Source organism: Nomascus leucogenys, chromosome 3, assembly GCF_006542625.1.
Source record: "Nomascus leucogenys isolate Asia chromosome 3, Asia_NLE_v1, whole genome shotgun sequence".
Lineage (NCBI taxonomy): Eukaryota > Metazoa > Chordata > Mammalia > Primates > Hylobatidae > Nomascus > Nomascus leucogenys.
The window spans coordinates 121,606,833-121,631,726 of record NC_044383.1 but is presented as its reverse complement, the minus strand read 5'-3'; the positions used below and the strand labels follow the sequence as shown (position 1 = coordinate 121,631,726).

At 35.3% G+C, this 24,894-nt stretch overlaps 1 protein-coding gene across 13 annotated transcripts in view; it reads left to right on the top strand.

Moving 5' to 3' along the window:
• The window catches only part of AHI1 (Abelson helper integration site 1), a 226,949-nt gene that overhangs the window by 42,611 nt on the left and 159,444 nt on the right, over nt 1-24,894 (top strand). For 12 of the 13 annotated variants that reach the window (XR_004029367.1, XR_004029366.1, XR_004029365.1 and 9 more), the window contains 7 exons: nt 1,956-2,051; nt 6,934-7,119; nt 8,248-8,400; nt 12,672-12,804; nt 17,173-17,296; nt 22,719-22,948; nt 24,729-24,835. Coding sequence is in view for 9 of the 13 variants with exons in the window: in XM_030809721.1 (XP_030665581.1) it covers nt 1,956-2,051; nt 6,934-7,119; nt 8,248-8,400; nt 12,672-12,804; nt 17,173-17,296; nt 22,719-22,948; nt 24,729-24,835 (1,029 nt within the window). In the remaining 4 variants the exon portion in view is untranslated. The remainder of the gene's footprint in view (nt 1-1,955; nt 2,052-6,933; nt 7,120-8,247; nt 8,401-12,671; nt 12,805-17,172; nt 17,297-22,718; nt 22,949-24,728; nt 24,836-24,894) is intronic. The other variant, XM_030809724.1, reaches the window with a different exon arrangement.

The window sequence follows — 24,894 nt, the reverse complement described above, 5'->3', positions numbered from 1 at the left end:
AGACACCCTAAGAATATGTGTACCACCTGGATAAATAAAGATAAATGTACACAGATCAGTTAATTAATGCAATTTAATATATAACCAAAAATGATGTAGAACTTATGATATGTGAAGGGTTAGTGGCGGGTCAGAGGAGTCAGGGAAAGCTTTATGGAATAGATGGCTTTTGAGCTGACTAGTTGTTATTATATAATTTTCTTACTGAAAATGATAAGGTTTGGAGTAAAAGTGATTTCCCCAAAGTTACTCAAATTTTAAGTTTAAAAAATGTGTTTGGAGATAGTTTGAACCTAGAATACCACATTTCTTTTCTCTATCATGTGTTGTTCTGTCTCCATAAGCAAAGGAATATAGAGAAAGTCCCCTTCCAGTGTAAGCTAGATGGAGAAGTTTAGCATGGGAACAGCAAGGGACTTGGCATAACCAGTGCCGAAGATTCATTTTGTAGAATTACTTCTTTTTATGATCCTTGACTTTCAGGTTGTCTATGTGTATTTATGGTACAAATATTCCAGTATTTACATTTGTGATTATGTTGTGCGTGATTTACATAAAGCTGTTATTGTTGAAAAATGGATATAATTTGTATCTTTAGGAATTTTTTCTTTGTCTTCAAAATTTGTCATTTGTTATATTTTCTTCTATATTCATTTTAGTATTAAGAGATGAAGAAGGATAGATTGTTGTATTATAAACACTTTTGGTTGCTTCTTAAGTTTTCATGTAATATGTTATTGCCTATGCAACTGCTTTCTGATCTCAGTTTTTTGTTTATTGAGGACAACTTGATAATGTCTCACAAGTCTTTAAAACCATTATTTTACTCTTAGGTATTTATCTTAAGGAAAAAAAGGACAAGTCCATGAAGATGTGTGTGCAAGGATATTTATTTCAGCACTGTTTATAATAGCAAAAAGTTTAGGGAGATAAAATAACCTACATTTAGATCAGTAAGAGATTTGGTTAAATAAGTTATAATTTTTGTTCAATTTATGGTATTTGTGACAGAAGAATAGTAGGCAGTCATTAACATTACGGTATTCATGTGTATGTATTGACATGAAGAGATACTACATGCTATATGAAAATAATTTGTGAAATAGCATTATTAGATTTGTAGTTCCACACATATGTTTAGGAATGCACAGAAAAAGATTTAGCCTGCAAATTAGATGTTAATGGTGATCATCTATGGGTCTGGATTACAAGTCGTTTTTACTTTGCATATATATATTTTTTATATTATGTTTTCACTGAGCATGTATTATATCTGTAAAAAAGATTTAGGTATCCAAAAAACACGGATGACTGGAGTCTGTATCATTTCTTAAGCAGTCTTCTTTCTATGAAGATCTCATTTTCGCAGCTGAGCTTTTAATAAGCACCAGTAAGTTTGAAGTGATAGCCTCTGATAAATATCTAGAATACAATCTCTGTGGCAGGTTGGTTGCAAATCCATGAGCTTTAATGTCCAGACAGGATAGAGGAATGGAAGAAATCCTCTTGAGAAGCCTAATTATAACATACATCCAAAGAGAAAAACCCCAAATTCAGGAAGGTGATCCAAGACAAAGACCCAGAAATAGGGTTGTGAGATTTTTAAACAAACAGTCCTTTAAAGTCTGCTCTGATACATAAAAAACAATGAAAGCTTAAGAATTCTATGCCTAGTATATTTGTACCTAGGTTATATTTGAGGTGATTAACACTTTGCCTTGGATTTGAAATAAATCTTAGTATTTATTAATGAAAGATAAAATAGTCAGAAAATGGACCCTCCCTAACTGAATGAGTTAACTTTAAGGTGAATGAAATGAGATAAAAATGTTTTTACTCCCTGTATAGGTTAATGTTTTTAAGTACTATACAAATGATTTTTTAAATTTTTAATAATATACCATTAGAAAATATTAAATTTTAGGTAGCCTAGTCTTCTGTGAATTTATTTGCAGATTCTTGATTTCTTAAGCATGGATGAAATTAAGAATAATTCTGAGGTTCAAAACCAAGAATGTGGCTTTCGGAAAATTGCCTGGGCATTTCTTAAGGTATGTTTTTCATCCATTTTAAACACTTTTAAAATAATCTTCAAATGTAGTTGGCTGCTTTCTCCCAAGTCAGTTTGGTCTCATATAAGGAATTAGAATCTAAGGTAAGGTTGTAGGGATGAAGAGTTACTAATTCAAGCTCAGGTTATGCTCATTCAGATTCTTAAATATTTATTGATGGCCCAGTATGTGCCAGTTACACTATTTGGTTCTGAGGATGTAGCATTAAAAAAGACACAAACAGCCATGCCATTATTTATTCAATTCAACAAATATTTATTAAGACTTTTCTATGTGCCAGCTACTGTTCTTGTCAGTGGACAAAGATGACAAATTCCTTGAACTCCTGGACTTCATATTCCAGCAACACAAACATAAAACAATTGATTTCACAATTTATCATTTAATTATAAATTTTTATAAGTATCGTAAAGAGGTATGGGATGGATGATGAACTGTGGGGTCAGGGAAAGGATTCCTGAGGAAGAGACACACTGCCACCAGTGGGGAAGAAATGGTCTATGGTAGAGGGTACAATATATGCAAAAACCCTGATATTTGAAGGAGCAGGGTTAATTCAGAAAATCAAAAGAAGGCCACCAAGATTGGAGGACAGAGACTAAGGGCAGAAGAATGGTACATGAAGAGGTTGCTAAGGTCAACAGGATGATAATTATGATGAGGTCTTCTCAGTCATTATAGCAAGAGGAAGCCATTATAGAATTTAAAGAGCAATGGGAAGCCACTATGGGATTTTAAACAAAACAATAAAATAATCTGATTTATGTTTTAGAAAGATACGTACTCTGTTATGTGGAGAACAGATTCTAGAGGGAGCAAATGTAGATACTTGAAAATCACATTAGGAAATTCTTACAGTAGTCTAGGTAAAAAATGTCTTTGTACATTGTCTTTGACTAGGTGTCTCTAACTAGGATGTCTTTGACGAGATATTTCAGCAAAGATGAAAGACGTAGATTGATGTTTAAAAAAAGGATATTTTAATTTTATAATTATCTTTTATTCCTTCAAACATCAATTTAAATTATGAAAAGTCTTGAGTAATTATTTTGTACCATCTTATAAAAACATTTTCATTTGTGCATCCATTCATTCAACAAATACGATCTATAAAATGTGAGACAGTCTGCTAAATTCAGTATATTCATAGATAAATTAGACATTGTATATAGCTGCCCTCCAATTTAATTTCTATACAGACCTGTTACCTACATTATTATGTGCTATAGAGCAGATGCTGTGAAAATCCAGTTGAGACATTTAGTCCATATTGGAGGTTAGAGATTTTAGAAGTATTATAGTCAAAGGGCTGAACAGCCGCCAGATTGGCTGTGGTGAGTAAGTAATTGAGAGTGGCCTTAGGAATCACCTGGTCCAGTGTACTATCTATGATCACCCTTATATAAATCTGTTAGGCCTTTTTCCATACCACCTTCCATACTGATTTAGAGCAAAGAAAAAAAGCCATTAAAAAAAAAAGCAAAGATTCACTTTCACATAGTAAACAGTGCCATCATGTGGTTTTATTAGAAACTGCATTTCTTTTATGCTAAGATTTGTGCAGACCTGCAGAATTTACTGTAAGTTGCACTTGGGAAGCAGTAACATATTTCAGGGCATTTTTACCTTTAAGTACTATATGGATTTTTATTTATTTATTCATCTTATGCCATTGGCAAAAATAGCAGTCAAGAATTCTTATCCCATCCTCACCCCCCCAGAAAGAGTAAGGTATTCTATGTGCTTCATGTCTTCTAACACTTATCTGTCTTTTTCATTAGACTGTAAGCTTTTTAGAGTCACCAGTGACTTCTTTTGGGTAAATATGTTGAACATTTTTAGTCCTTATTTTACTAGATCTTTTTGCATTTAATATATCACTCTCTTGAAACTCCATGCTATAAAATCACCAGCTGCCAGTGTATTAATGTCACATAGAAAGTGCTTGGTGAATATATGTTGAGGGAATTAATCATTGATGATGGAAAGAGTGGCAAGGATAAAATTCATCTTCAAGAAAGTGGCATGACAGATGCAGTAGCTGACGCCTGTAATCCCAGCATGCTGGGAGGTGAGGTGGGCCGATCACTTGAGGTCAGGAGTTTGAGCCCAGCCTGGCCAATATGGTGAAACCCTGTCTCTACTAAAAATACAAAAATTTGCCAGGTGTGGTGGTGTGCACCTGTAATCCCAGCTACTCGGGAGGCTGAGTGGGGAGGATTGCTTGAACACGGGGAATGGAAGTTGTAGTGACCTGTGATTGCACCACTGCACTTCCAGCCTGGGTGACAGAGTGAGACTCCATCTGAAAAAAAAAAAAAAGAAAAGAGGGAAGTGGCATGAAGACAATTAAAATTTAAATCTTTTATTACCTATCCTGTTGGTACGAGGGATGTCTTGGATAATTGTTAAGTTATTACAGTAGTTCAAATGAGACTTTATCCTAATTCTCAGCTATGCCTCAGATTTTCAGGTACTTTCAGTTCTTTTAGTACATATATGTGGCTATTCTTTTAAACTAAAAAGTAGTAAAGCCTTATTTATTTGAGCTTTACATTATACAATTTATAACCATAATGACAGGGTCTTGGCTGAATTTTAGTTGTTTACTCATGCTAAGCAACATATTAATGTAAACTAAATTGCCTGTTTAAATTAAAACAATCTATGGAAAGTATGATTTAGAAGCTGGGGAATATCTTTTTAAAATCACCATGATAAGCTTTGGGGAGCTGTAGGAGAGTTTATGAAGGGAGTCTCGTGTGCTTATGATTTAATGACTGAACATATCTACTACTCAATTTGGAATGGTTCTTTACCCCGTATGTCATTTGACACTAATCACAATGTCACCCACTCAGCTTATAACCTCCATTGTCTTTACGTTCTTTCCTAAAGGGGTAGGGGAAAAGATGGGCTGTATTTTGCCATCTCTTTTTCCTTGTTGATGCATCATTCCTGAACTCATCATTCCTGAACAATGTTCTGAATTTTGCCTCTGCCACTAAAGCTTCTCCAACCAAATCACTAGTGATTTCCATTCGCCAAATGTATTGAACATTTTTTAGTTATTTTGTCACATCTATGCATTTAACATATCACACTCCTGAAACTCTGTGACCTTGGTTTTCTTGACACCATCCTCTCCTAATTTTTCTTACACCATTCTTTCAGTTTCCTTCATGGTCTTCTACCTACCTCCTTAATATCAGTCCTACTTATGGTTTCATCTTTAACCCACTTTTCTTGGAACCACTTTTCTCACCTGTGCTTCAAATTTGTAAATTCAGTCACCTGCTGGACATTTCAGCTTGGATGACTTACAGATATGTCAGATTCCCCCAAACTGAGTATCCTTGCTACTCTCTCTGCTACTTCAAGTGGTGGTACCACCATCTGTCCACTCTCCCAGATTTACGAACTTAGAGTTACACTGTTTTGGTAGCTACAAGTCACATGGCTGTTTGAATTCAAATTAAATATAATTAAAAATTTAGTTTCACATCTGTGCTAGCTGTACTTCAAGTGCAGGGTAGCCACATGTGGATTCCGTATTGGTTAGCACAAATTGGTTAGAGTATTCCATACATCATTATAGAAAGCTCTCTTGGACAATACTATCTTAGAGTCTTTCTTGACTCTTTGTTTTTTTTTACTTTCCAGGTTACATAAGTCTACAAGTAACATTTGTTAAATGTGTTCCCTGCACTCAGTGCCTATTCTTCTAATTTAAGATATTAAGTTACATGAGTCTACAAGTAACAGTTGTTAAATACATTCCCTGCACTCAGTGCTTATTCTTCTAATTTAAGATACTTCATGTTTTGTGTGAACTGTTGCAAAGGGTTCAAACTGTCTTTCTGCTCCTAATTTGTAGAGGACATAAAGGGTAGAAAGACGTTTCATTTCCTATTTTGAGTCATAGTCTAATGAAAGAGAACATATTCTGAGTTGGTAAGATTTTTATTTTTCTCGTAAAAATTTTCATTTAGGGCCAGGTGTGGTGGCTCACACCTGTAATCCCAACACTTTGGGAGGCCGAGGCGGGCAGATCACCTGAGGCCAGGAGTTAAAGACCAGCCTGACCAACATGGCAAAACCTCTGACTATACTAAAAACACAAAAATCAGCCAAGTGTGGTGGTATGCACCTGTAATCCTGGCTACTCGGGAGGCCGAGGCACAAGAATCACTTGAACCCAGAGGAGGTGGAAGTTGCAGTGAGCCGAGATTTCACCACTGCACTCCGGCCCAGATAACAGAGTGAGATTCTGCCAAAAAAAAAAAAAAAAAACCTCCATTTAGTTAGCTTAAACATAAGTTTTGTTTAATAGGGTTTTAAAAATAGACCTTTGAAAGAAGGTACACTAAAATACTGAAAAAATGTAACAAATGGCTTGAATGAGTTTAATTATCTTGAAATGATTTTAACTTTTTAAAAATTTAAAACATAAAATTTTAACCATTAAAAATACTGATATGAAACAAATGGAAAATTTGTCTTATGTAAATATACAGTTTAGTCTTTACCATAATTATTTCAAACGTGTATTGATCACTTCCTTTGTTCATTGTGAAATCTGGCACAGTAGTGTAAATGCTGTACCAACAGTCTGAAATTGTTGTATACGTGAAAAGAGAGCTATCAGAAAAATATTTTAAAAGCCATTTGGGTTACCTTTTGTCAACAATGATCTGGAACTGTGCTTAACTAACTATGTAATGTTCTTTGCTTTGTAAAACTAAGAAATTTCAGCATGCCATATTAATCTTTTAAAAATGTTTCTGACTTTATGCTATTGCTTTATTGGATATATTTATTTTCAATGAAGGTAACATTTTATATGAATTCTTATTTTAAGCTTCTGGGAGCCAATGGAAATGCAAACATCAACTCAAAACTTCGCTTGCAGCTGTATTACCCACCTACTAAGCCTCGATCCCAATTAAATGTTGTTGAGGCATTTGAATGGTGGTCAAAATGTCCAAGAAATCGTTACCCATCAACACTGTACGTAACTGTAAGAGGACTGAAAGTTCCAGACTGTGTAAGTTAATAGTACATATAAGTGTATATCATCTAGTGTTGAAATTAAATGGTGACATAACATGTTTTTCGTTTCTAAAAAGATAAGGCCTCTAATAATAATTTTAATAGATTTCTGGGGTTATATATTAAGCCTGTAATAGCTGATATTTAAAAGATGCTTAAATGAATTTTAAATATGAAATGTGGCTTTTAGTATTAGGAAAAATGTTTTGTTATAATTTGATTTTCAAAAATTAAAGATAAAAGGTTGATTTAAAGCAGGAGTTGAAAAATAGTTTCTGTAAAGGGCCAGATAGTAAATATTTTAGACTTTGGCCGTATAGTTTCAGTCAATTTTGCCTTTATAGTGTGAAAATAGCTACATAGACATATGTAGGCCATAACTAAACAAATGGGTGTGATGTGTTCCAATAAAAGTTTATTTACAAAAACAGGTAGCAGGCCAGATTTGGTGTGTGGGCCGCAGTTTGCAGACTCCTGATTTCTAGGCACATTTTTCACAATATTATTCAAATAATCAGTATGTAATGTTTCTACTGCTGCTGTTTTCCATAGATTAATATTATAAATAATCTTAGCAAAGAATTGGCCCTAAAATAAAAAAGTTTTGCTTTTGTCTTATTTCTTATAAGACATTAATTTTTCAGGTCATTTGCACATCCTGTAGCTGATATATACTGTCACCACAGGGCTGATTTGCATTGGTTTAGATGGAGTTAAATCTATTATTTGAGAAATGAGGACTTTTAAAACTTGAGATTTTTATGATACTAGTTTTGTGATTTTAAAGCCAGAGATATGAGAGTATATCAGAGCCGTGGCATAATTTCATAAGTATTGGTGAAGAAGCAGAAACAAAGGATAGAGTTGTTAAAATCATTTCATGTAACCTTTGTAGTCATATTTTTCCTCCAAAATTTTTAAGGCTTTTTGATTATAGGACTGTAGTTTTAAGCAGCTTTTTTATTTTATTTAGAATAGTGTACAAATAAAAGTAGAATTTTTTTCTGGATTACATTTTGAAAATATTTTCATATTATTTGTTTCAGTATTTTAAAAACTATATGCTAGAAAAAGAAAAAGGTGAACATGATATATAAATTTTCATATTTTAATGCATATTTAGATAAAGCCATCTTACCGCTCTATGATGGCTCTTCAGGAGGAAAAAGGTAAACCAGTGCATTGTGAACGTCACCATGAGTCAAGCTCAGTAGACACAGAACCTGGATTAGAAGAGTCAAAGGAAGTAATAAAGTGGAAACGACTCCCTGGGCAGGTGAAGTGTTTGATAATAGTGGATTTATTTAGATGTTTATTTATTACCTTAAAAACTCCAATAACTCCTAGGATATCTAGCTTGCTACTTAAAATGCTTGCTATTTATCCTTGTTTTTAACCACAATTTTGCCTTTCCATTAATTAATTTGACAAATAATAATAGAGTGCCTAGCATGTGTATATAAGCACTATCTTACATTCTTTGGGCACTTGGGCAATTGTATTAGCTTGGGCTGCTATAACAAAATACCACAAACTGGGTGGCTTAAACAGCAGACATTTATTTCTCACGATTCTGGAGGCTGAGAAGTCCAAGATAAGATGCTAGCCAGCCTAGTTCCTGGTGAGGGTCCCCTTTTTGACTTGGAGCCAGCCTCCTCTTCGCTATATTTTCACATGGTGGAGAGAGAGATCACCTTTCTCACATCTTTTCTTATAAGGGCAAGAATCTGATTCATGAGCTTCTCACTCTCAGGACCAAATTACCTCCCAAAGACCCCCACGTCTAAATACTATCACATAGGGGATTACAGCTTTAACATACGGTTTTTGAGAAGACATAGCATTCAGTCCATAGCAAAGATCAAGGTGCTGACTGGGTTGATTTCTTCTGAGGCTTCTCCTTGGCTTACAGTTGGCTGCCCTCTTGCTGCCTCTTCACATTATCTTTGTGCATGCACGCCCCTGTTGTCTCTCCCCCTATTGGATTAGGACCCTTCCATAATTATTTCATTTTAATGTAATTACCTCTTTAAAGACCATATCTCCAAATACTGTTACATTCTGAGGTGTTAGGGATTAGAGCTTTAGCATATTCATTTGAGTGACAAGGGGTGGGGGTGTGAGTGGGAGGAGAGAGGACACAATTCAGCCTATAACAGCAGTCAGATAACATAGATTTTTAGCCTGGGCAATATAGCAAGACCCATTCTCTCTCTCTTTTTTTTTTTTTTTTTTTTTTTTTTGAGTCAGAGACTCGCTCTGTCACCCAGGCTGGAGTGCAGTGGTGCAGTCTCGGCTCACTGCAAGCTCCGCCTCCCGGGTTCACGCCATTCCCCTGCCTCAGCCTCCCGGGTAGCTGGGACTACAGGTGTCCGCCACCATGCCCGGCTAATTTTTTGTATTTTTAGTAGAGACGGGGTTTCACCATGTTAGCCAGGATGGTCTCGATCTCCTGACTTCGTGATCTGCCTGCCTTGGCCTCCCAAATTGCTGGGATTACAGGCGTGAGTCACCCTGCCCAGCCAGCAAGACCTATCCTCTTAAAAAAATTTTTTTTAATTAGGTGGGCATGGTGGCATGCACCTGTAGTACCAGCTACTCAGGAGGCTGAGGAAGGAAGATTGAGCCCAGGAATTCAAGGCTGCAGTGAGCTATGATTGTGCCACTGCACTTAAGCCTGGATGACAGAATAAGACCCCATCTCTTTAAAAAAAAAAAGAATTAAAAATTTAAAAAAAAATTTTTTTTGATGTCTGTAAGACATGTATCTCTTAATGTTTATGGATTCATGAAATTCTTTATAGCACCTGGCTTCTTCCCGAATCACACTTTGATAGATATATGTGCCTGTGTATACTTCTACCACAAGCCGAGCAGAATTTAAGCTTTTGCTAAAGTATTCTTACTAGATTGGCATTTTTTGCAATGGCAAGAAGCATTGCTGATACAATTTTGCAATGTTTTACTTGTTTTTATAAAGAATGGAGTGGTTTATTTTATGCATATGAGCTGCTACCAGATGAAATTTATCCAAAATCTTAATTTATTCAAACATCTAATGTAGAAATAAGAACTTACTATTCTTATTTATTCATCTTCACTTTCTATATTTTATATCACATTTGACTTTCTTTTTGAGGCCGATTTTACAGATACATTTTAAAATTACTTTGAGTTAGAATACTTTAAGCATAATATGGAGAGAATAACACTTAGATTATGCCCTCGGGGAACTTCCAGTTTAGGTGGGAAAAGAAAGCAGTTACAGTGTTTATTTTCAGATATGCTTCAGAGAAGTCTTGACGAAATGAGGAAATGTAGGTATAAAGATGGTAGTACAGATCAGCAGTTCTCAAAATGTAGTTTGGAGACCTCTGGGAGTTCTGAGGCCCTTTCAGGGGGTTCTTGAAGTCATAAGGTGTTGCTAGTCTCATTCAGATTCATTCTCTTACAAGTATGTACTAGCATTTTCTAAAGGCTAAATAACGTGATATCACAAAAGAGCAGAGGCAGTTACGAAAATCTAGATTTTATTAAGCTAGACATTTAAAGTTAGCAAGTTATTTTTATTTTACTTTTATGAAAACTCTAAATAGCCTCCAAAAAAATGTTCAAGAATGTAAAGCATCTCGAAACTAAAAACATTTGAGAATTGCAGATATGAAGACTGTGAACTACAATGGTGGAAGAAGGGCTCATTCAATAGTGGAGCTTGAGACAGACTAGGATGCCCAAGGTAGGGGTGAGTGAAAGAAGGGCAAGGAAGGGTATTTCATATGAAGGCAAAGTTGCAAATAAGTGGGAAAGGACCTGTTGTATTCATTAGGCACTCGAAAGCTTAGCTGGTTGGAAACCAGAGTTTGTAAAAGAGGAGATAAAGTGTACTGGATGAGGCCCACATTGTGGAGTGTCTCAAATGGTAGCCTAATACTTGATTGTGAGGGATGTGAGGAATAATGGAAGGTTTTTGGGTGAGTGAGAAAAATAACAATTGTATTTGAGGATGAATTAATGCAGGCAGTGGCATGGGGAGATCTTGAAGTAGTAACATCAGAATTAGATGGCAGTCATTGATGTGTGAGGTAATGAGGGTCTAATGAATACGAGAGACAGAAAGTAAGAACCAGCATGATTTAGTGACTGACAAGGTAGTAAAGGAGGGGAAAGAGTCAAGGCTTTTGAGGACCTTTATTGTTATTATCAGAATTTCATTGAGTGTCTGTTCTGGATACGGTACAGTGTCAAACCCTGATAATACAAAGAACATGATAGTGGCTTCAATGTTTTCATTTTCAGCCTAGGTGATTGGGCACAGTTTTCGTTAACTACACTTCCTACTCTAGGAGCAGCAGCAAGTGGTTATAAAGCCTCCTGACATTTCTTTCAGTTTTTGTTCCCTTGTTCCCCTCCTCTCCCTTTTCTTAATTATGTGGATGGAGGATGCAGAGAAAAGATGGGTACCATGGAGTCTGGAGAATGCAGAGAAAGGATGGGTAGAATGGAGTCTGGTACATGATTGACACTTAACAAATTCTTTTGAATTTTTTACATTCCTAGTAGCTGGTCATAATGCTGTCTCCCGAGGAACTGCCAGATCTTGGTACTATTTGTGAAAAACCTGGTACCTGTCTAGAAAGCATGCCCTTGAAGTAACAGTCTTTGAGTAGGTCCATTAAGCTAGGCTTGACCCTTTGAATAATCCCTCTTAGCCATATAGAGCTAATAATGATTACTGTTAGCTAGTAATAGCTACTCATAGGGTGGCTGTGATGAATATATTCAAAGACATTTGTACCACTTTCATGGCATATAGTAAGAGCCCAGTATACATTTAATTCAACTTTTTGAATTATAAGAAACAGAAGAACTAAGGCTCACTGAAGGTTGGAAGAGATAGAATTAGGATAAATAAACGTAACTGGTATTTTCTACATTTTCTATTCTATTAATACCCAGAAAATTTGGGCTTCATCTGGTAGAAGAGGGTGAAAACATTAAAATTTTGAAGAAATTGTAATAATGAATGAGAGACCAATAAGGGCCGATTGATTACTTTGAAAATACATTTTAGAAGGCAGCCACAAAGGGTGATTATTTTAAGATAGGCAGAGAGAGAATGAGCATTTATACATTCTGGCTTAAGCTAGACCCCGTAGGTACTTGTGGTCTTAAAAAAAAGCTTGTGACTTTAACAAAAGTGACTTACTAGTGCTGTCATAGAATAAGGCTGTGACATACATTCTTTTAGTAGCTATATAGAAGCAGTGTGGCAGTGACGGCTTTAGACTATCAGATACTGAAATTTTTCTATTCATATTTAGGTGAATTAAGTACTACTTAAACATGAAGAACAAATCCACTTTAAAAATTTCATGGGCACTCATTCTGTTTTTACAAAGTAATTTACTATGGTTTTTCAGCATTCTGCATACTTGTTTTTCTCTGCGTCATAAAAGGACTTAAAAGAACTACAGTAATTGAAATTAAAAACTAGCCTTTGCTTTTTAATGTTTTCTAATTTATATTTTTTAAATGTATGTTTTTTAGGCTTGCCATATCCCAAACAAACACCTCTTCTCACTAAATGCAGGAGAACGAGGATGTTTTTGTCTTGATTTCTCCCACAATGGAAGAATATTAGCAGCAGCTTGTGCCAGCCGGGATGGATATCCAATTATTTGTGAGTAATAATCCTACCTGTTTAATCTGATTGTAGTCTGTGTGGAGGACATTCTTTAGTTTTTTAAATTCATGGAAATCTTAACTTGAGTAATCCCCTGTACTACTAAATTAAAGAAAACGGATTTCTTCAAGTAAAGAAAATTCTTTTATAATGATTTTACACTTTTCTATACAATAACTGTTCAGAAGTAGAATGAGAATGATCAAATGAAAGATGGTAAATTTATTTTTAAAACATGCAGGAGGATTTTTGTAAACATTTTGTATTTTAAATATAGAAATTTGGAAACAAGGATTAATAAATCTCATGGGGAACATCAGTCCAATGTGGCTAGTTGATAGCAGTGATGATTTGAGTTACAAAAGCCTCCAGATTTGCTGTGTGGTGGAATACCAATAATTGACTCAAGAGTACCTGGATGAAAACTTCTCATTATGGTAGAGAAGTCAGCAGAGAGGCCAAGCAATTATTTCTGTAGCTTTAGAAACATTCTAAAGTGAGCGTTATCATACTGTTCTAGACTTAGAAGCATTAAATACTCTCTCCTTTACTTCTGACTCAGTAATAAAACCAGCTCTCCTCTGCAGAAGTAGCCAGCTCCTTGTGGGCATCTGCCCTAAACACTAGAACTTATTGAACTTTTCTCAGCTTAACACAGTTTGCTATTACTTGGTTGATTCCCTTTTTTTTCATCAGGTACTCATAATTGACTTGGTTGGCATTTATTAAGTAGATATTGCTGCCCGTGAAATAGTAATAAATTTTAAAGATAAAAAATCACTTGTGTTGTTTGATTACCACTATGCTATTTTTAAAATTCACCAAAAACCCATACGTAGAGGGAAAAAAGGTTCTTAGGAAATGCTCCTAAGTTAGTAATTTATTTCTTTTGGATAGTGAAATAATTATTTTATTCTGATTTTATGTTTTAAAAGCTTCTGTGATAAATATGTTACTTTATGCTTAAATAAACTTGCTTAAAATGCTGTGTAGATTGAGATACTGCTTAAATCTCAAAAATAGAGGAGGAAGAGGAATCTTTGTCTTTGGTTTTTGACTATTTGATTATGATGTGTCTACTTGGAATTCCTTTAACTTGTTGAATATGCAGCTCAATGTTTTTCACAAATTAGAGAAGTGTTCAGTCATTATTTCTTGAAATGTTCTGTTTGGCCCTTTTCTCTTTCTTCTTCTGGGAGTCCCATTATGCCTGTGTTGGTACTCTTGGTGGTGGCCCACAAGTCTCTGAAACTTTTCTATTTTTCTTCATTCTTTTTCTGCTTTTTTCAGACTGGATAATCTCAGTTGACCTATTGTCAAATTTAGTAATTCTTTCAGTTTAGATCTTCTTTTGAACCCCTCTAGTGAATTATTTATTTCAGTTATTGTACTTTTCAACTGTAAAATTTCTAGTTGGACTTTTTTTTAATCATATCTTTTTCTTTATTGATACTCTCTTTTTGGTGGGAAATCCTTTTCACACTTTAATTCTTTAGACATAGTGTTCTTTAGATCTTTGAATATATTTATAATAGTGGATTGAAAGTCTTTGTTGAGAAAGCCCAGCATCTGGGCTTCCTCAGTTTCTATGTGGACGACTTTTTTCTCCTGTGTATGGGCCACTCTTTTCCTGTTTTTTCCATTTTTCATAATTTTGTGTTGAAAACTGGATGTTTTAATAATACAGTGTGGCAGCTCTGGAAATCAGACGCCCCCCTTTCTCCCCTCACACCCACCCAAGATTTATTATTTTTGCAGTTAGCTTTGCGATTTTTGACTAATTCTGTAGTCTTTACTCTCTGTCTTGTGTTACCATATATGTCTGTGCTCGGTTAAGTTAGTGGTCAGACAGAGACCACTGTTGTGGTTGGACAGAGATTTTTAAATACTTGAGTGGATAGGTCTACTGGTCTTTGCCAAGGGACTCTGTGTGTGTTGGGGTATACCTTCAATGTTTCGGTAGACAATCTACAGCTCTGCCTTGGCTTTACTTTCTATTTGTCCTGAGCTGCCTCAGGTCAGCCTGAGTGAGAGGTAAAGCCTCTCAGATCTTTCTTGGTTGTGCGTATTCCCTTCACATACATGCATGGGAATCCTTCTAGATACCCAGGAATATTTTGGAGTTTATCAGTGTCCCCTATGGACATCTCATGCTCACTTTTTTGTTTTGTTTTGTTTTGTTTTGTTTTGTTTTGTTTTGTTTTTTTGAGACGGAGTCTGGCTCTGTGGCCCAGGCTGGAGTGCAATGGCGCAATTTCGCCTCCCGGGTTCACGCCATTCTCCTGCCTCAGCCTTCCGAGTAGCTGGGGCTACAGGCGCCCGCCACTACGCCGGGCTAATTTTTTGTATTTTTAGTAGAGACGGGGTTTCCCCGTGTTAGCCAGGATGGTCTTGATCTCCTGACCTCGTGATCCGCCCGCCTCAGCCTCCCAAAGTGCTGGGATTACAGGCGTTAGCCACCACACCCAGCCTGTTTTTGTTTTTATTTTAAGTTCTTTGGTGAGCCTCTTCTTAGCCTCACTTGCAGCTTTGATATTAAATGATGCCACGGGTTGTTTTGACATGCACCTTAGGGTTAGGGCTGTCCTCCCAGAGCATGCTCTGAGCCAGGTCGAATAAAGGCAGGCCCTGACAGTGGATCTTTCCTGGAGGGTCAGACTGTCAAATAGTGAGAAGTCTTTGGGGATGGGGCTTTTAGGGAGCATCAGACCTGTTCTGCCCCATCCAGTGGCTGCTAGTCTCCTGATTTTTATTGGTTTTTAAGGCTTCTTTAAAATTTGAGACAGGAATGAGAACATAGCAAGTTAAAACACCATAAAGCTCAATGTTCTTACCAAATTCAGCCATTTTTCTCTTTGCTTAATTTTCAGAGTTCTGAAAATGTTGATTTTTGCCAGTTTTTGCCAGTGTTCTTGTTGCTTCTGTGGGGAGGAGATTTTTTCTAAGACTCTTACTTTGCTATTTCACAAGTACAGTAGTCCCTCTTTTTCCGTAGGGGATATGTTCTAAGATCTTCAGTGGAAGCCTGAAACCTCAAGTAGTACTGAGCCCGATTGCCATCAGTGGAAACACATGTCTGCTCATGCTTTCCACCCACAGATTTGTGTCTTTTCCATCTTAACAAAGCACTTACCATGCACTAAAGGCCATTACTTTTGTCGTTTGAGGTGTGACAGCAAAACTAGCACAAACCTCTTTTTCGTTCTTCACAATTTCACGGATAGAAGATTTTTACTGTAGATCCTAGCAACCTCAACATAAGATTTTCTTTTCTTTGCTTTTTAAATCAAGAACTTTCACCTTTTCAGTCAAAGGAAGTACTTTATGGTTTCCCTTTGGCATATGCCAATTGCCAACATTATTACTCTTGCACTTTGGGACCGTTAAGTAAAATAAGGGTTACTTGAACAAAAGCACTGGGTGACAACCAGTCTGATAACTGAGACAGCTACTGAGTTTCTGATAGACAGTTAGCATCTATAGCATGGATACATTGGACACAGGATAATTCACATGCTGGAGAGATGGAGCTAGATGGCACGAGATTTCATAACACTACTCAGAATGATGTGCATTTTAAAACTTAGGAGTTATTTATTTCTGGAATTTTCCATTTAATATTTTCAGACCATGGTTGACTGCGGGTAACAAACTACAGAAAGTGAAACTGCACATAAGGGGGGACTGCTGTTATTTCTGAACTGCTAAGTATTTTAAAGGGCAATTGATTTTTACCACTGGATGGAAGCAGAGACTTGGAAACTTTGTTTTTCCGTGTTATTATCTTAGATTTCATTGTATGTTTAAACATATAGTAAAATGCCACAGTGCTTTGTGTGTCTTATTGAGTCATTGTTATTTCCCATACTATCCCTGATTACTATCCCTGTTCATTTTAGTATTAAAATTTACTTTTGACAATAGCACAATTTAAATTTCTCTTTACTTCAAATAATTAAATTTTTGGTTGGCATTTAGTTGATTTTCAGGTAAAATAATAATGAAAGCCCAAATTATAGAATATTTTAAGTGAATTGCAATGTAAATGTTATTATTCAACTGATAAATTTATTATTAAAGATTCTTAGGGGATTTCTTTAAAGAGATGAAAATAATTGATAATTATAGCAAAATTATAATTGATAATTATAGCAAAATTATAACTGATAATTTTGCATGTGAATTTTTGTGTAAAGCAACTGAAAAACTATTCTTAAGTAAATTTTGAAATTTATGCTGCAAATGTCTTTGATTATAATTTTGTAATAGACTGCTTATGTCTAAATAATATTAAATTATGTATTTGTATATTATTGAATTAAGGATCTTCTGTCTGGAAACCTAATTTCTAAATATTTTCATTAGTATATGAAATTCCTTCTGGACGTTTCATGAGAGAATTGTGTGGCCACCTCAATATCATTTATGATCTTTCCTGGTCAAAAGATGATCGCTACATCCTTACTTCATCATCTGATGGCACTGCCAGGTTAGTATCCTTGAGAAGTACTTATGTGCATGCTGTTTGCCGTCAAGGAAAGCAAAGAGAATATAAACTGATGTAACTACTCTTATGCTCCAGTCATATTTTCCCAAGAAGAGACTGTCATAAATATGCATCGTGCAGACTAATTCCATAAATTATAGTAACACTTTTTAAAGACATTTTTCTTAAATGTCTTTTATTTATGTAGTATATAATATTTCTAGTCCTCACCATCTTTAAATGATCATTATGTAAACTGATTAATGCTTTGAGATGGGGTTAGGGGTTATTAAACACCTGAGATTCTTCCTAGAGCGTAAGCTCTTGGTGGCAGGGATACTGTCTTCACTGTTGGCTGAATTCGCAGAGGGTAGAATCCAGTGGTGCTCAGTACATCACAGTAGAGGAAATAAATATGTACCTTATATTTTAAGAGTTTTATAGATTGGTTAAACATTTACATTTTTCAGAATATCAATCTTAAAAATAATTTATCCCTTTTCAATTTAATAAGTATCACAATAAAACATTTTAAAAGCTAACTTTTAAAGTTTCATTTATACTTTTTTTAGTTGCTTGTTCTACCTTGAATGTGTTCTAAAAATACTATTAGTTTTCAAGGTGCTTTTATATACATCACTTAATTTGATTCTTACAGCTATAGGTAGACAGACATTATTCTCTCCACACACTAGGAAACTGACATGTAAACAGTTGAGATCCATGCTGAATTCATTGTCATTTACTTCTGCCTTCTACTCTCTTAACACTTCGTGTTGCTTTTAGTGTTCGGACCACTTCTTCTACTGATCTTGCCAACCTCCTTTTCTATATAAAATATCTAACCAAGATGTTATCATTATTGGTTAGTTTTTATTTAAATGAAAAAGATGAGAATTAGTAACAATTGACTTCCTTCTTGATCATGCTGGGAACCTACTATTACTCCTTTTTGACAATATCCTCAAGAATCTATCTGATCTGTTCTTTTAGCACAGCCATTCTGTCCAATGCCAGGCCATACTAAAGAAAAATACATAACTTTGCTGAGGGGTGACTTTGGATTTGTAAGTCTTAATGTCACCTAAGCTGTCATCTCTACTGAGGAATCCTTTTACTTTACTCAGCTTCCTTTTCTTTTTCCTCTGGCAGCAGCAGATCCAAACTTACCATGAAAATTCTCTACAGTAAATCACAGTCTTCCCACTTCATTAGATGACTATCTTATATTTATTTATATTTTTATATTTTTTTTTTTTTTTTTTTGAGACGGAGTCTCGCTGTCACCCACGCTGGAGTGCAGTGGCGCGATTTCGGCTCACTGCAGGCTCCGCCCCGCAGGGTTCACGCCATTCTCCTGCCTCAGCCCCCCGAGTAGCTGGGACTACAGGCGCCCGCCACCTCACCCGGCTAATTTTTTTTGTATTTTTAGCAGAGACGGGGTTTCACCATGTTAGCCAGGATGGTCTGGATCTCCTGACCTCATGATCCGCCCGCCTCAGCCTCCCAAAGTGCTGGGATTACAGGCGTGAGCCACCGCACCCGGCCCTGTCTTCAATTTAAATGAAATTTAGTCAGACATGAACTTCGTATATTTCCTTCTGATTTCCCTCCTAATATCCATAGATATGTCCATTTTTAATCTCTGTCCATCTCTTTTAACAAAGAGGCATGAGACTGACTTTTTAAAGGTTATTTGACCTGTACTTTTAATCTCAGTCCCTGAAAATTTGTATTACATCTCCTAGTCAGATTAATATCTTTCTCTCTATTGATTGTGTCCTCTCATCTTAGAAATATGCTCAAATGGGCCGGGCGCAGTGGCTTATGCCTGTAATCCCAGCACTTTGGGAAGCCGAGGTGGGCAGATCACTGGAGGTCAGGAGTTCGAGATCAGCCTGGCCAACATGGTGAAACCCTGTCTCTACTAAAAATACAAAAATAAGCCGGGTGTGGTGGTGTGCATCTGTAGTCCCAGCTACGTCGGAGGCTGAGGCAAGAGAATCACTTGAACTGGGAGGTGGAGGTTGCAGTGAGCCGAGATTGCGCCATTGCACTCCAGCCTGGGCGACAGATTGAGACTCCGCCTCAAAAAAAAAAAAAAAAACAAAGAAATATGCTCAAATTGCCTTATCTTAAAAACATCATTTTCAGTTCTTCCTGCCTTCTATACTAGCCCATTGTTTTTCTTTTTCTACACCATCAGGAGTATTCTACACATACTGTCTTTACTTCAGCCCAGTTATTCTGGCTTTCTTTCCCACCATGCTACATAAACTTCTTTCTTCAAGAGGTTGGCAGTTTCTTGCTATTTTTAAATCCATTTGGACAGTTTAACTCCTACTATGCTTGCCTACACTGTAGTAATTGATTATTGACCAGTCTTGAAATATTTTGAATTCATGGTTTTCATTGACAACCACTTCTCTTCTCTTTTTATTACTCTGACCAGTTCTATCCGTTGTCTTTCTCTGATTTATTTTCCTCTGCCGATTGTCTATATGTTTTATCCCCAGGATCCTTTAGTTGATCGTCTCCTGGTTTTATATACTTATCCTAGTTTCTCTTATCTTTCCCAGCTTTGACTCTTGCTGATATGCTAATGACTTCTAGCGCACACCTTTTTTATGAATTTGACTTCCTGTTACACATTTCCATTTGAACGGCCCATTGCCACCTCAAATCCAAAACCAAACTTACCCACCTCCTTAAATTTTGTTTTACTCCTTTAATTCTCTTACGTATATTTTAATGGCATCCTTATCCACCATCTCCCAAGCTGAAAACTCAGAATAGTGTTCATCTCTTCTTTCACATCTAACTAGCACTAAAGTCTGCCAATTCTCCCTCCTGAAAGACTCACAATTTTGTCACATCCTCTCTATTGCGTTTGCTTTAATTCAAGCCCTATTACTCCTTGCTTAAATTGTTGCTATTGACCTCAGTGTTCAGTCTCTAAGTCCTCTGTCTCTGCTGTGTTTAAAATTATCTTTCCATAACTATCTTTCATAATGCCTTAATTTTTTAAAAGAATTTACCCATTGCCCATTGAAAAATTTTCCAGTTCCTTAGCATAGCCTAACAGGCATGTTCCTCATTGACCCAACATTCTTCTCTCATGCGCTTCCCCTCTACCCTTTGTTTTACCCACGTAATCTTTTGAAACACCCTAGCATCTTCTTTGGCATCTTCCTGCCCTTTGAAACTTACCTACTTTTCCTATACTTAAATGACCTTCTCCTACCCTTCCTGAATAATTCATTCATTCAACAAAAATTAGGTGCCTTTTGTGAGCACTCGTAGGTTTGTAGTTATTATTTAAACTCCAGCCCAAATTCTATTATTTCTTGAAGCTATCTTAGGTTTCTGCACACAATATGTAAAGCACACATTTTTTCCTTATTTATCTTTAAAACTGATATCAATTTAGGACTCTTTACATCATTAAAATAGTATTGTGAAAGCATTAACTGAGTGAAAAAAGAAGCATTGTGGCTAGCATCAAAATGACAAGGAGAGTTTTGAAAGAGGTAGGGAATACTTGTAATAAATAGCTGTTGTCCAAAGAAAGAGAATTAGAACTGCAAATGCTCACGAGTGGCAGAAGTATGAATTTCTCTCCATGTCTTCTCCTTCTTTATTCCTGAGGATCTCTGACACATAATATTGTTAGTGTCTCCTAAGTATTTCCCACTTGAGTAGCTTTCTGCCATATGGGTTTATCCTAAATACCCTTCTTTAGTTATCTCTAGAATAATCTGTGTTTTTCTCAAATCAACAACTTCTAATACAGTCAGAAAGACTTTTCCATATGTAATGGCTCCCACACTGGCCTGTATGTCCCCACTATTCCCTCTTCTCAAACATATGGCTTAACTTTATGTTTTTTCTTTCCCAGAATTTGGTAATTTTTGTGTGTGTTCATTCAGTCTTTACAAATTTGTGTTTCTTTGTTCTCTGTGATCTAGTCTGATATTTTTTCCCCAAACCCATTTATATATTTCTTTTAATCTCAGATTCTACCATGGCCTGGGTAACAGAAACCATCATTGATTGCAGTTCAATTTTTACAAAAAAAGCTTTACTTTTATTTTTTTAATATTATGTCTGTTTTAATTATATTGAGCTGTTTTGAAGATGTATTTGCTTCATTTCTGCCTGTTATATAGTATTTTAAATAATGCTACTAAGATTTATTACCGAAAAACTGAGTTTTTTATCTTTTATCTTAATATTTTCCCAAAATTAGTGGTTTTTTTCTTCTAATAGGCATCATATTTCATATAAATATGCTTATTGAAAATATACTGTGGTAAAAATGTTTGTGCAATTGATTCATGGGCTTTATTTTTACTCGAAAACATGTTCTTTCACTTCCTCTATTATTAGTTTGGATTCTTAGTGATTGAAGATCATACCCTATATTGTAAGCAGCTGCTGAGGAAACTCATAGAATATTATTCTTGAATAGAAACTGTTTTTTTCTCTTATCAGTAATCTTGTAACAGACTTAATTTGCTTTAGTTTTCAAGCAATAATTAAAAGGATGAATACAAATCCCCTATTTAAAATTAATATGTTGTTCTAATTTTGATAATTTAACAAAATATATTTAAAAATCCAATGCTTCATGCTTATATAGCACCTGTACATTGGTAGATTTCACCTAGTTTTATACATTGCTAGAAATGCAGAGTATCTAAGAGGTTAACCCTTAGGGGTTTACTCATTTGTTAAGACTGTAGCAGTGATAATAATCTTAATTTTTTTTAATTAGCCATTATTTAGAGGACAGGATAATGAGTGTTACACAAAAAGAACGTGCTTAATGTAGGATAGTCTTTTCTATCAAAATGTCATAATTATTTTAATCTTATTTTACTTGAGAATTCAAAATATAATAATTTTAGTATCTCTTAAATCTTTGCGATCTTCATTTTTACTATCTAGGCTTTGAAATTACAAATATAAAAGTTAATAGACTATTCTATTCTCTAAACCCCCATTAATAAACATTTTGTAAAAGTGGTATACACAACCTAAATGGGAAATCATTAAAGTTTCTCCCTATGTACTTTTTATGTATATTGTACTAAATGCAATATTTTACCAACTGTTCAATGTGTGTTTAACCAATGGCAAAATAGGTAGGTTTAAAAAAGTTATTAATTTTATAGTATAGATTACAATTAGTGGATATAATATGCTGGGTAATAACTATAACAAATAACTTTATCACATGTGAAAATTCCAGTCATCAAATATGAGATCATCATTATATTTTTCGTTGTTTTAAAACTTGGTTTACCATTGGTTGTTGTCACTTGCTTACTTAAGGTTCATTGGCTATGTTGGTTCTTAGAAAAACTGTTAAAAGAAACTTCTGCTTTTCAGAAGCAATATGTAACTTCTTATCCTTTTCCAGGATATGGAAAAATGAAATAAATAATACAAATACTTTCAAAGTTTTACCTCATCCTTCTTTTGTTTACACGGCTAAATTCCATCCAGCTGTAAGAGAGCTGGTAGTTACAGGATGCTATGATTCCATGATACGGATATGGAAAGTTGAGATGAGAGAGGATTCTGCCATATTGGTCCGACAGTTTGACGTTCACAAAAGTTTTATCAACTCACTTTGTTTTGATACTGAAGGTATGTCAGAGACTATGAATGAAGACCAGCTATGTGAAGAATTTTTTTTTACCAGAATAATAGTTATTTAGGCTTGAGCGGGTTATGTACTGATGATTGTGCATATTTAGGTTTATGCTTATTTTGCAGGTCATATGATAGATTTGACACTGAGGGACTTCTGTTTATAATTTTTAAGTTATTAAATTCTTAAACATTTAATTCAATTAATCTTTGCTGTAACAACCAGTCATGTGCCAAATTGCTTAAATATATTTCTTTGAAGTGGTGATTATCATTCTTACTTTTTTTTCTAGAACCTTAAAATTTGCAAACATATAGAAGGGAAATTTGCAATTATTTAAAGTTTTATCTTGATACAAGAATAATATAGTGGCCGGGCGTGGTGGCTCGTGCCTGTAATCCCAGCACTTTGGGAGGTCGAGGTGGGTTGATCACTAGGTCAGGAGATCAAGACCATCCTGGCTAACACGGTGAAACACCATCTCTACTAAAAATACAAAAAATTAGCCGGGTGTGGTGGCATGCGCATGTAGTCCCAGCTACTTGGGAGGCTGGGGCAGGAGAATCGCTTGAACCCTGGAGGTAGAGGTTGCAGTGAGCCGAGATCGCACCACTGCGCTCCAGCCTGGGCGACAGAGTGAGACTCCATCTCAAAAAAAAGAATAATGTAGTATGTTTTAAAGATGTAAAACCTAAATCATTTTATTATCTGAAAGAATGAAGAAATTTATTGTATCTATTAAATAGTCACTTTTTACATAATTTCAGAGACTAGGCATGTAGGCTAGTGCTATAATTAATTGGTATGGGATCCAGATCAAAAGGATAATACTGCTGATTTACTCAGTTCAGCTGTAGGGATGTTAATAAATTTGGAACATATTCAGGAAAGACTGAATAGAAAGGTATCTGAAAACTACCTCTATCTTAATAGCAGTAGTTCAGATTATAAGAGACATAAAGACTTTCTTCAACTATTTGGCCATAAGTTATCCAAATGTGCAAAAAAAAAAAAAAGGCAATTGGTCCATGTTACTCCAGTGGGTAGAGGTGGGCCAAAGCTGTAGAAGATAGATTTTCTTTGTTCAGAATTAGAAAGAATATTTTAATACAGGAAGCAGTTCACCAGTAGAATAGCTGTTTTGTAAAATACTGAATTCACAGTTGCTGAACAGCCATCTGTTAGTGGTGGTGTTTGAGATATTCCTGAGTGGGTATGAAGTTGAACTTAATGGTCTCTGAGGTCTGTCAACTTTAAGATTATTTGACTCCAAAGAATTGATGTTAAACTGGAATACCTGTTATTTATTATTTTATTCATTTCTTGATTATTTAATGAGTTTCTACTGAGTCTTGGGTATTATACTGACACTGCATATTAGAATATAGGTATTTTTCTAGGAATCCAAAACAGATTTATAGGTTAATAAAGATGAGAAATAATGTTACATGTCGGATGGTTCAAATTATTTGGCTTTGGAATATGAGCCATATACACATGTGCTGAGAGGCTTATTTCTTTTTGTAGTTAAATTCAGGTAAGTGACAAAGGGAAAGAAGTAATCAAAAATAATTTAAAAGAGTAAAGAATTCATTTAAAGATAATTGGGGTTTGTGAGTTGCATTTTGATTTTTGGCTTTTTTAAACTGAAATACCTTTTAATAGCCCTTCAATTCTTTGACCGTTTTACTGGGGTATGGTTTCCCCCAATTTCCTATTATTTGTTTCTAACTCTGTGTGACATTCATAAGTGAGTGATCTTATTTTTTTAAATAGGTCATCATATGTATTCAGGAGACTGTACAGGGGTGATTGTTGTTTGGAATACCTATGTCAAGGTTGATGATTTGGAACATTCAGTGCACCACTGGACTATAAATAAGGTATAAAATCATATTTTATATTTTGGGATTTAATTAAAGAAGTTGGAAAAATCCAATCA